The sequence below is a fragment of the Anarrhichthys ocellatus genome, unplaced genomic scaffold (genome assembly GCF_004355925.1).
Source record: "Anarrhichthys ocellatus isolate YVR2014 unplaced genomic scaffold, GSC_Weel_1.0 scaffold24, whole genome shotgun sequence".
NCBI classification, from domain to species: Eukaryota; Metazoa; Chordata; class Actinopteri; order Perciformes; family Anarhichadidae; genus Anarrhichthys; species Anarrhichthys ocellatus.
Genome location: NW_022280054.1, coordinates 11871345 through 11883444, shown reverse-complemented (window position 1 = coordinate 11883444; position 12100 = coordinate 11871345). Strand labels below are relative to the sequence as shown.

At 41.4% G+C, this 12100-nt stretch overlaps 1 protein-coding gene across 10 annotated transcripts in view; it reads left to right on the top strand.

The window, feature by feature from the left end:
• Positions 1–12100, top strand: part of LOC116390797 (chloride channel protein 2) — a 140320-nt gene that overhangs the window by 116062 nt on the left and 12158 nt on the right. For 5 of the 10 annotated variants that reach the window (XM_031860857.1, XM_031860856.1, XM_031860860.1 and 2 more), the window contains 4 exons: positions 51–162; positions 1577–1647; positions 2087–2161; positions 4048–4080. In XM_031860857.1, coding sequence (XP_031716717.1) covers positions 51–162; positions 1577–1647; positions 2087–2161; positions 4048–4080 — 291 coding nt within the window. The remainder of the gene's footprint in view (positions 1–50; positions 163–1576; positions 1648–2086; positions 2162–4047; positions 4081–12100) is intronic. The other 5 variants (XM_031860859.1, XM_031860861.1, XM_031860864.1 and 2 more) reach the window with 2 other exon arrangements.

Sequence of the window (12100 nt, the reverse complement as noted above, 5' to 3'; positions counted from 1 at the left end):
GTGTGTGTGTGTGTGTGTGTGTGTGTGTGTGTGTGTGTGTGTGTGTGCAGATCTCCACTGAGGAGTCCTCCTTCAGCCCGGCTCGTCCAGTCCCTCAGAAGCCCCTCAAACCTGCACTGAAGAGACCCTCTGTGGTGGAGCGACCCCCCGAGATCCCCACCAGTAAGAAACACACACTTATTGAGAGAGAGAGAGGGAGAGACAGAGAGGGAGAGAGAAGGACTCCAAACACTAGACAGATGAGGCAATCAAAAAGGAAAAGAATAGCAGATTTAATAGATCCGGAAGGAGTGTCGGTAATAGCCTTTCTGTCTCTAAACTCACATCACACTAATTGAACCTCTTATTCACTCTCTCTCTCTTTGTCTCTGTCGCTCTCTTTGTGTCTCTTGGATGATGTAAAGACTATTTTCGGACTAACTGATTCCCCACTATCTTAATTGAAAAAGGACAAAACAATCTGTTTTTACCAAATCTACTGTTGTGCACACATTCCAATGCCTCATTGAGTGCGGTGTCACAAAAGCGAACCACAGAAGAAGAGGAGTCTTGAAGGAGCTCGGTGCAATTTCATGTGTTGTTTGACTGTCTTTCCATCTTGGTTGTGAGAAGCTCTGACTGACACATTTTGCTGTGTGGCAATGTCAGTTTCTGGTCTAAGAGTGTCGAGCTCTTGGCTTTTGAGTCTTCCTGTGGTCAAAAAACACCGAAAAGATGCAGTATTTATTTTGTCACATGTTGTAAGACAATGAAAAGCAGCAAAAGTGTGTAATTCAGAAGCTGGAACTAGTGCATTTTGGGTATTATTGCTTGAAAAATCAATGATCAGACTACTTGAGTTAAGCGACCAATGGTGACAGTTTAAGAACGGACTTTGCTTTTCTTTTCGTTTACATGAACAAGTTTAAACTCCACCAGTGAACAACAAGTGTGCTTGATTGTTCACTCGCTTTACTTATATAGTCCGCCTACAAGTAGTTTATGTTATATTTGTAACATTTCAACAGCAACATTAGTTGGGATTCAACAATTCAACTGTTTTGCTTTGTCTGTAGATGTTCAACAGATTATTAGAGTACATGTGACATTTCATGAACATGACCATGTACTCTCAGAATAGTTTAGTTGAACCTGAACTAATCTTTGTAGAACATTTTACTGCTCAACAAATGTTCAAAAATGTTGAACCATGTGTGAACATTATTTCTGTTATCAATGTTCAGAATTCCAGGAGCTTGTCCCCTGAACAGGCCCAGTGGAAACAAAAGTAGAACCTGTGAATATAGTAACCCGGTACAAGTGACTAATGGCTTTAAGAGGAGGTTTAGCACTTGTCCTTGCATTTTTGGAAAATAGTATCTAGTAATGAGTTGATTCAATCTCAATGAAGAACAGCTGTTAACATTTCCCTGGAACAATCAAGGTCTTGGTCTTCTGTTGATTCGTCCTCAGACCGACTGTTTGCGGATGATGCAGCTGTATTTGTAATGATTCTCTAGATGGGACCAGTGAGATAAGGCCTGCAAACAGAATGCACAAGAGTATCTAATGGACTGTTTCACTGTCTCTCTTTCAGGCCCACAAGATAATTCAGGCATTGCTTTAAAGAACCTGTTCTGCGCCAGTCCAGACACAGAAGGCCTAGAGGTAAGGGAGCCCTATCCTCAAATGCACCAATAAACACCATCACACACACACACACACACACAGTGGCTCACATGCTGTTGTTCACACATTGTGCACACCCACACAGTCCTATGCTATCTCTCACATACAGTCCTTCACGCTCTAGAGTACAGTCCCTCCCACACAGACAAACACATGCACAGTATCTCAGTCCTTTTTCACTTTGTCTCAGCCTTGCATCCTGCAGGGCTTTAATAAAAGGTCTCTTCTCTCCTGCACCACCCTGCTAATGGCTTATTTCATAGAAATAAGTTTTCAATTACTTTTTTTCCCCCCAGGTGCATTGACGTTTTGGTCTTGTAGAAGTGGCGTTGCAAGCAACGTTGTTTTTTTTTTGCAGAGTCAAACTGACGTTGAGGTTGTTGTTAACGTTGTGTGCTTGTCTCTGGTTGCCCGTAAGAAAAACAACAACGTGGAGAGCCCCATGTCTCCTGAGCTCAGGAGGCCGTCCAAACGAGTCCGGATATCCGTAGTGGTAAGAGCCACCGATCAGGGCTACCCAAATGCCTGGAATCTGCCCGGCAACAGGTTCATCAGCCAATCAACCGATTGTCACGCCGTCATTCCATTCCAGGGCTAATCCCCAATGCCGATGGACTGAGATCTGGGCCAGGCTTAGCCAAAGCCAGTCTGCGCCATCGTGCCAACAAGTGTTGAACAGCCTCCTCCTTGTGCGACCTGTAACCCCGCCTACTGACCCTTCACTGCCTCTAGTTGCTTACGTGATTGGCTGGGGCTAGGCTCCATTCATCTTAACCTCTTCTCATTGGTCTAATGGTCAGTTAAGGTTATAGAGAACACTTGACAACTGAAATACCACTACTGCTAATTGGCAATAACGAACATGTGCTTTCTTAATTGGAACCTTATAGCCATTCTGTATACTGTTTTCTTTTTGAATTACTGACTTTTGCTTCTCCTAGTTATAGAATCAAAATGCTGCCGTCAGAGACAAATGTCTGAACGTACACAACTTGTTTTTTCTAGAGGACTTGTTTTTACCCTGTGTATGCAGGTGCAAACCAACACAAACATTAGAACACAGATTTTCAGAGAGGACAGTGAAATATTGTTTTCTCAGGCCGGTTTTAAGACTTTAGGAAATAACTGTTCATAAATACAGATCGAATATATGGTATAACCATGAAATTAGGTTTGTTTTCCCCAAAACGTCACTGTTCCCAGTGACATCGTGAAATTGAAACTTTTGAAAAAATAACATTAATAGTAATGGTAATTTTTTTTAAGAATTAGCTGGAGTTAAAATATATGGCCTGCTATACAAGTATAATGTGCAGTATTATACAATTTTTATTTTTGTTGTCATTTCATAATTCCATGGAAGCATCATATTTTTAGTCTGTATTTTTTAATTGTTATATATTTCATAATGTCTTATTTAATTATTTATTATTTATTTAATTCTGGACACTTTTGTCATCATAACCCTAATCTCTTGCTGTCAAAGATTTTACTTCTGTAAGCTGTTGTTTGTGTCAGACACTTTTAAACTCAATTTGGTCGTTCTTAAATTCCAAAGAGCTTCACCATCTTATTAAATGTAGCTTTTCTCAAAACTCAAGGACACCCTGAAGAAAGCCATTTTCATCTGGTCAAACTATGCTCAAATTACTCTCAATTTAAAAATCAAGATGTGGTTTATCTGTGGTCAAGTGGTCTACAAGGACGAGGCTGTTCAACCAAGCATGCTGCGCTGTCCATCCCCAGCCGTGTCACCCGAGGTGTCCAATCAGTGATGGCCTCTCAGGGCAGGCCTTGTCCCTGGAGTGACCCAAAAAAAACATCGCATTTGTCGTAATTGATGAAAGACACCCCGGTATTCTGTGTGTTTAATGTGCAGGGGTCGGGGGGGGGGGGGGGGTTGAAAGGAACATCGCGTTCGGGTGTGTTCCTCTGTGCATGCAGCGTTGAATACCCAGACAACAGGCAGGTATTTGAATGACGGCGCTCCAGCAACAGCTCGGATGAGATGATGATGCACGAGAAGTCCTGGGAGGTATTGTTGGGGGAAAAAATATCCCCGCAAACTGGGACGAGGCCTGCTGTCCAATTACCACCGACCGCCTCCCCCTCCAGCAGCGCTGCATGTCAATCAATACAAACAAGCGCCTGATTACAAATTGGGAAAAATGATTCCGCGATACGAGAACATCCAGCGTTGCTTGACGAATCAAGTGATTTAGTAATCACGCCTTGAGACACATTCACACGTTTGATCTTTGTCCGTTTGTCCGCATCAGTGGTTTATTCACAATCTGTCTTTTCTCGCATTGAGTTTACAAAATCATCATGAGATTGTTTTTCACTCGTCACATATGATGATGTCATTCCATTCACTAGGAGCCACCTCCCATCTTAAAGAGTTTCCATGGGGTGAGCATGTTGTCCACCTTTCTTCTGAACATTTCTGTTTCAATCAAGTTGTTATTAAGTATCAATTGATCTATTGATTCATTGTTAACGTCCAGACTTTAGCGAAACATACGTTTTGGTACCTTTTAATCCAGAAGCCCTGAGAAGCAAGTAGGGAAAACAATCTGGTGATCTTTTGTTTTAAAGTGTGAAACAAAGTGTTTTCTATCCTGTGTTCATGACTTAAGAAGAGGTGGAGGAAACGGAGAAGGTTTAATTTTTATACATTTTTTATTTGGTGTATTTCCCTTATTTGATTGGCTAAAATATCCATAGTGGTTTCCAGGAGGACAACATTTAGAAAGATAAAAACAGGTAATTCAAACATAGACCCACTAAAGCTAAGTTGTCAGGTCATCATGTTAACCATAGACTTAATAGAAATGTTTAATTGTCCCCAACATCCCCTTGAATGTAACTATGACACAGAGACAAACTGTTCTTTCATATTCCAAGTCATTACTCTGTCAGTGTTACTCTATTAGCACTATTAATGATTTATACTAGAGGCAATTAAGGAGCTCAATTAGTTTCACATGTCAGTGATGATCATTGAAGTCTGTACACATTTCTAATCATTCACAAGCACAGAGCGGTGTTGCATCATTCGTCAGCAATCGCTCCAAGCAGCCGTGTGCACACCCGTCGAACACAGCTGACAAATGACACTGTGAAGTCCCAATCTTGTTGACAAGTAAGGAAGAAAAACGCTGACAAGAGTGCGCTCTTAAAATGTCACTGCTCACATCCTGCCCAAATTTAATCAAAGAAATGGTCCCAAAGTTCAGCATCTTGGTTCCTTAACGCAATTCATGCTGCACAATGTAGAGCAGGAGTTAGATTTGCCTTGAGAAACTCAACAAAAAGTACAGAATTAGAAACAGAGGAGGTGCGCTGGGAGGGTTTTTCTTTCATTCGGTGGTAAAATGTGATTCCTTAGGCGTTTATTTCACACCATGACACCACAGTGGAGCAACTAAATCATGTTTCTTCAACTGTAGTAATGAAAAAAGATGAATCAGAACCGAATGTCCTAGTTTCACACATTTACAGCGGTAATCTTTACGTGGTGCGTTTGTTTTTTGAGGCGATGTCCGCAGCACGTTTACTTTGCACTCAGTCAACAATCACATTGATCGTCCCGATGGGGTGCTACATTAAAGGTCGGCATCTCAGAACTCTTTTCAAAAGGCCGTAACAGTTACACAACAGTTTTCATTTTGGTTGAAATTTAAAAAGCCTAAAGCATCTCGTTGTTGATTCAGCGCAGCGTACTGTCAATCCATCAAACTGTGTCATTAAGCCTGTTAGCTAGTCGGTACAGTACAGCGAGGGTTCAGGGACATCCAAGAGTCCTGACGGAGCAGATATACACAGAAAGAGAAAATTTAGTTGGGAAGTAAAATGGACTGAGATGCAGTCACATACATGCAGTTTCACAAGAAGCATTCTGTCTTTCAACAGACTCAATCCAAACGTCATGAGACAACTGTACTTACTACTTACTACTACTAATCTATTTTAACTAGTGTAGTGCCTGTTGGGGGGGGCGTGGCTGTTCGGAGCGGGCCCATGGAAGTACCAGGGGGCAACCTCCGGTTCTGTTTTAAAACCTGCATTCTCTCTAGTGTCCACCAGGGGGCGACTCCTCTGGTTGTATAGAAGTCTATGAGGAAATGACTCTACTTCTCTCTTGATTTATTACCTCAGTAAACATTGTAAACATGAGTTTATGGTCTCAATCTCTAGTTTCAAGTCTTCTTCAATACAGCATGATGTTCATTTAGTACATTATGGTCCATTTAGAGTCAAACAGACCATAAAGCAGGGGATGCTCGCATATACAGTATGTGAGGGTATGCGTCACATGGTGACGGCAAAGTCATGATAGTCAAGGCCTCAAAACGTCAGTCCACAAACCAATGAGTGACGTCACGATGACTATGTTCACTCCTTATAAACAGTCTATGGGAAGTACTGCTCGCAGCCTTGACAAGAACTGTTCATTGCTCGTTGACTCCAAGGTGAAGAAGAGTTTGGTTGTAACGTTAGAATATCCAGCATTGAGCAGCTAAAGTGTTATGCTGACAAGTGGCACGCTATAGAGAGGAGATATTGATATTTATTAATGATATATCTGGAGCTGAAGCTGATTTTAAACACAAACAAAAAAACATATACTGTGTTGGTGACATAACTAGATTAGACTTTATTGCAGTCACACACTTGTTCATTTATGTCCCACTCATACGTTCACCCCCCCCTTGATCAAACTTCTTTTTAATAAGAAAGAGACATATATTTCATATTAAGCATGTGTGGAACAAATTGATCTCTTAAAATAGTTGAACTGAAAGCTGCATTATAAATGTATCCGGTTTTATTTCAGCTCTTTTATCCCCTGCATATACTGGAACTTCTGATTCCTTATTTCCTGGGATGAAATCTGTTTTTTGTTCTTTTTTTTAAATAGTGTTCATCATTAATTGATGGACACCAGTCAAGTGTCCGATGGCTCTCATCTGCCGCCGCTGGTTGTAATTTAATAAGGTACAGTGATCTGTTAAGTGTGCCCGTGAGGAGCTCACTGTATGGTCAGTGCCGAGACAGATGGCACATTAGTGGCGCAGAGAATTTTTGGGATGTGTTAAGTGGGCCTAGAGGCATGTTAGTCATTATTGCCTTGCAGTGAGCTAATTAGTAATGAACCCCTGTAGCATTGTGCGTGTGCATTTACAGTGCACTCCGCCTGTGGGCTCGTTTCCCCTGTCATCAGGAATCATTATTAACAATCAGCAGAGTATTCATGCATGTGGCAGAGCGTCGAGGCTCTCGTCGGCCCGAGCAGGAATACGGACCAACAAATGGTTCATTTTCTTTTCCTCCCGAGACTTCTGAGTAACACCCTCTGGCGACGGGAAGAGAAATCAAGTTATCACTCCTCCCTTTTCTTCCAGCGCCACTCTCTCAGTACTCCTTCCATTCTTTGTTTCCGGCTTTTGGTTTAATCTCAGCAGCTCTGCTTCGTTGCTCTTCGTCCAGCTTTACGACTTTTCCAAAGCCCTCCTCCCCTTTCTGTGTCTCTGTCATCTGTCCACCTCCCCCCCCCCCCCCCCCCCCCCCTCCTCTCCTTCCATCTAGACTGAAATATTGATGCAGGGTAAATGACATCAGTAGTCGGTTGCAGAGAAATGATGCCGCTCAGGCTCTCCTGGCTGTTTTTCTCATTATTTTCCCCCATTCTTGTGTCTTCGTCGTGCCTTCATGCTTTATTTATCATGATTTGTGGGCTCGTTTTTTTTTTTGGCTTCTCGCCTCTCCCTCGTTATTTCTTTGAGTTCTTCTTTCTCTGTTGTTTCATTAGATCGTTGAGGAATGTGCGTCTTTCTTGACATACACACTTACATAGGAACATGCACACACACACACACACATGATGCAAGAGAGAAAAGACGAGTTGCGTTAAAGTCTTTGTTGCCTTAACAATGTGAGAAAATGTGGAAAACGGCCCAGCGGAGTGAAGAAACTAGTTAAAACCTTTTTTTTACATGACTTCAGAAGGATTTGATCTCGTCAATCCGTCATTGACTTTATTGTTTTTATCCAGCGTTAATATGAAAAATATTACAATTCTCTGTGACGCAGGGAGATAATGAGCCAAGTCCCTGTGACATCTGGAGACTCGTCTGCCGAAGACAATTACACACATTTCAGTGTTGTTGGCATCCAGCCGCATAACATTTCGAGACATTACATGTTAAATGGCTAATGTGCAGTTTAAAAGGAAGTGCGATGTCTTTCTTTCCATTGTTCAGAACACAAAATATATATTTGTGTCATCGGCATAGAAATGCACCAGTTTTTAGCACGTTCAAAATGACCTTAGTTGTAGCGTACATGTTTACGAAGTGTAGATTCACACATCACTCCATTAACACAGATTACACCACACAAACTAGTCCCTGCACGTGGTTGTTATTAAATATTCACACCTCGTAGCTGTGTAAACTAAAGCAACTGATAAAACTAGCGTTAGCTTAAACCCATTTAAAGTGAGGAGTTAAAGAGATAATTGGATATTTTTGGAACTTATGACCACCTGACTTTTTGTCAAAATGCTGGTTAATTATGAAGTAAACTGAATAACATTTCACAAAAATAATCCATATATTAAATAAGAAAACTGAATGCCAGCAACTCTGGACAAGATCACCAAATTAGGTTAGCTTAGCATGAATGGATATTTCTCACTCATTCTGTGTTACATGAATACTACCAAGTTTGAAACACACACGTTTCTCCATGCTCGCATTTATAAACGAGCCAAAGTCTGGATTTATAGTTATAATTGCATCATTTGGCTCAGACTATTAATTTCGGATGTTATTTTACAGCTTAACTCTGTTAAAATAATCAATTGCTTTTGATTGGACGATGCCACAAACGTTTCCAAGCAACCATTTTGACCAATACAAAAGTCTACACCAACTAAGACACTTTTATTTGGTGCAACCCAATTCAGTGAATCATTAGTTTGACGCCAGTAGAACTCAGGACTGACACACAAACTTGATGGATTAACGAGTAGCTGATGCATTTAATCCAGACGAGATGAACTAAAAGCGGCATTTAAGTGAAGAACAAAACGGGGCTGAGAAACAGAACATCTGTAGTCTCCACAGCATCACAAAAGATCCTGCGTTAGAAATTAGACTCCAGACTCCAACTCGGTGTTCAAGACGATTGAACAGGGCAGAATCATTCACCATCTAAAATACCGAGCTTAGTTCTGAGAGGATGAGTAATGCTGCGTTTCAACAGTTTGCTAATAGAGTAACAGAAGATGGAGTGTCGTGGTGATCTCTATCTGACTGAAAAGAGCCCGTATTCATAAAATGGAAAGATTACATTATAGGACACTTTATTTCAAGACCTATATAGCAAGAAAGTTGATTATTAAGTTTATTGGGGTCAAGTGTTGGCACTTTCAGAGTAAGTTCAGTGAAAGCAAGTTATTAAGTTGTAGAACAAAGTCAACGGACTCCATTAAAGATGTCCTTTAGTTATCTGGTATGAAGAATATTCAGGGGACAGGATGACGTTTTCATTTCCTGAATCCTTTCAGACAACAGAAGAGATACACAGGAGACATCTGGAGGAGATGAGTGTGAAGTACTGACGCTGATTTGTTTTCGTGAATTGATTTGTCGCTTGATGTCGGATTCTTTGAGGGTGAGGAATTCATCGCAGGTTTGACACCATCAGTGGAAGGACGTACGATGTCATGAAGACCTTTGGGTGGTTTTCACTCAGATATTTGTTTCCAAGGTGCAGCCAAGGATCGTTTGTGAGTTTCCCCGAACAATACGGGTGGTCACTACCCCAATGTGATGGGTCGTTAAGATTAATTACCATTTCACAACTTGGTTAAGACCATTTCACAGCACATCATTATCGCCCGCAACGCTGTCCTTTGCACAAAGTCATTAACGATGTTATTTCACTATTACTGTAATCTAGTCGGATACACAAATACGGCAGTAATAGAATTTAAAGGCAATGAGTAAAGAGAACATCAGCAGCACGGAAATCTGCAGTTAAATTTACTGCACATGAGTGATTTGTAATTATTGCTGCAATCTTTCCCTTTTTGCACCATTTAGTGTGGTGCAGTTAGAACCAACAGACACCACTACGTTGAGGATGAGAGATGAGCTCGATAGTTGTCTTATCTACACAGACACTGCAGAGTTTTAGAGCCTCGTCCATAAGGGTTCATCTTGAGATCATCTGTGTTACTTCAGCTCGTATTAATAACAGGAATGCTTATCACCTTTGGATGTGGCGATAAATTCACATGTGCTTTGACTGCAAATTGATATTGTTGGGATCCAATAATATCAGCCAACCAATATACCAGTCGAGCTCCATTATGTAAACGTGTTCATGTTTATCAATATAAATTACAGGTTGTGATCATCCACGGATTGAAAACTGGCATTTGAAAAAGCTGAAAGTCTTTTAAGAAACGATGTCTTCAATGTAAACAGTTGTTACTACGTTTTACCAATGCCACAGATATGCATGGTTCCCAGAGGATAAATCCTGACTCTGGTGATCCTGTGACTTTTCCTAGAGTTTCACATTTGTGGATCTGAGGAAAATATCTTGGCTATCACATATTCATATTCCCATTCTTGATGAATCTCAAACTTTTCACAAGATGCATTTGCACCAAAAGTTGTACAGATATTCATAGTTCCCAGTCGATGTATCCTAAAGAATGACCTGGCTTTTCCAAAAACCTCAAAAACTGCCAGATGGTTATCCATGAAATCTGGTGACAGAGATTCATGGTCCCCAGTGGATGAATTGTATAAACGTCGATCTTTTCATCTATCTTTTCGTCGATCTTTTCATCCATTTCGTCAAAGATAGTGTTTGTCCGATACTTCAGTTTATGACCAAAAACATGCTAAACTAATGACAGCCCCATCAGCTTCAGCTGCACTTTGCATGTTTTGCCATGTTAGCTTAAACATTAGCATGCTAGCATTACCATTGTGAGCGTGTTAGCATGCTGATGTTAGCATTTAGCTTAAAGCACCACTGTGCCTAAATACAGCCTTACAGAGCAGCAAGCATGGCTCTCGGCTCTTACGTCTTGTTTAGGAAACATTTTCCTCATTTCACCAATTGGACCAAAGAAGGCAGCGAGTACAGTACAGTAGCACGTTTTGTGATTTAGCAACCAGGACATTGGTTTTTTTTTGCTTTTGAGGTTTTTTTTAAATGCTGTTTATAAATTATTTTGCAGCACAAGTCAAATGTATTCAGAAAAGCTGTTGGAGCCTTTGTAAAAGTTGGACATGGGATTTTTGAATACTGACACCAGCCTCTCGGTAATCTACTTTTTTTTTTTTTGTAGTTGCCGTATGAGTCCTTCTGTGGTCAGCACTTGTGAAGGCATTTTTGTGAATGCTGTGCAAGAAGCAATCCTACTTTGTACTCCCTTCCATTGTGTTAGGGTGGCAGCAGAAACTCACAACCCGGCTACAAGAGATTGAAACCTTTAAAGCAGATTTAGGATTTAGATTAGCAGACGAAGATGCTAAACCTTCGCCTTCAGCAAAAATGGAAAGTGTAAAGACAGCCAATGGGCTGAAAGGGGAAGTATCCTGGAGGGGAGGCTCCTTTTTAATCCAGATCTCCTCAATCTAAAAAAACCAAACTCTTTTCATTACACACAGTACATTAGTCTAGTGTGTGTGTGTGTGTGTGTGTGTGTGTGTGTGTGTGTGTGTGCGCATGATACAGCAGTCTTTGTGTGTGTTCCCCGCTGACCTAGTCTTGGATGTTTGCCACTGATTGGGCGATTGGCTTGTGGATGGAAGGAAAGGAAAGGAAAGGTGGATAGCTGCAGGAGGGTGGGAGGGAGGGAAAGGAAGAGCGGCAGCCCTCTCTAATCTTTGTCTGGTCAGGGAAACGGCGCAGCAAGCAATACAGCTTCATCGGCCTATTGTCAGCACTCTGGAGCCTCTCGCATGCCTCTGCACACACACACACACACACACAGACACACACACGTTCAAAGCTCATTTGAATATGCCCACACGGTCGCTCTGATTTCACTGTCAGTCGCTTGCAGACTCACAAAGTTGACTCTCCCACTTCCCATACACACACACACACACACACACACACACACACACACACACACACACCTGCCTTAACTCATGTATCCAGAAGCAGAGATTTGCTCTCTTAATAGAGCTGCTAATCTCTCTGAAAGGACCTATTTTGCATTCACAGTCCAACCTCTCTTCTTCTTCTTCTGCAAACACAGACACATACACACACTGGATCTCTCCATTTGTCTTTAGTTTACATTTTACCCCTGGAACTCCAGCGTGTCTTGACGACATTCAGAGCGCCCTTGTGACGAGCAGAACGATCAGTGAGACAGCAGAGATAAAGTGCT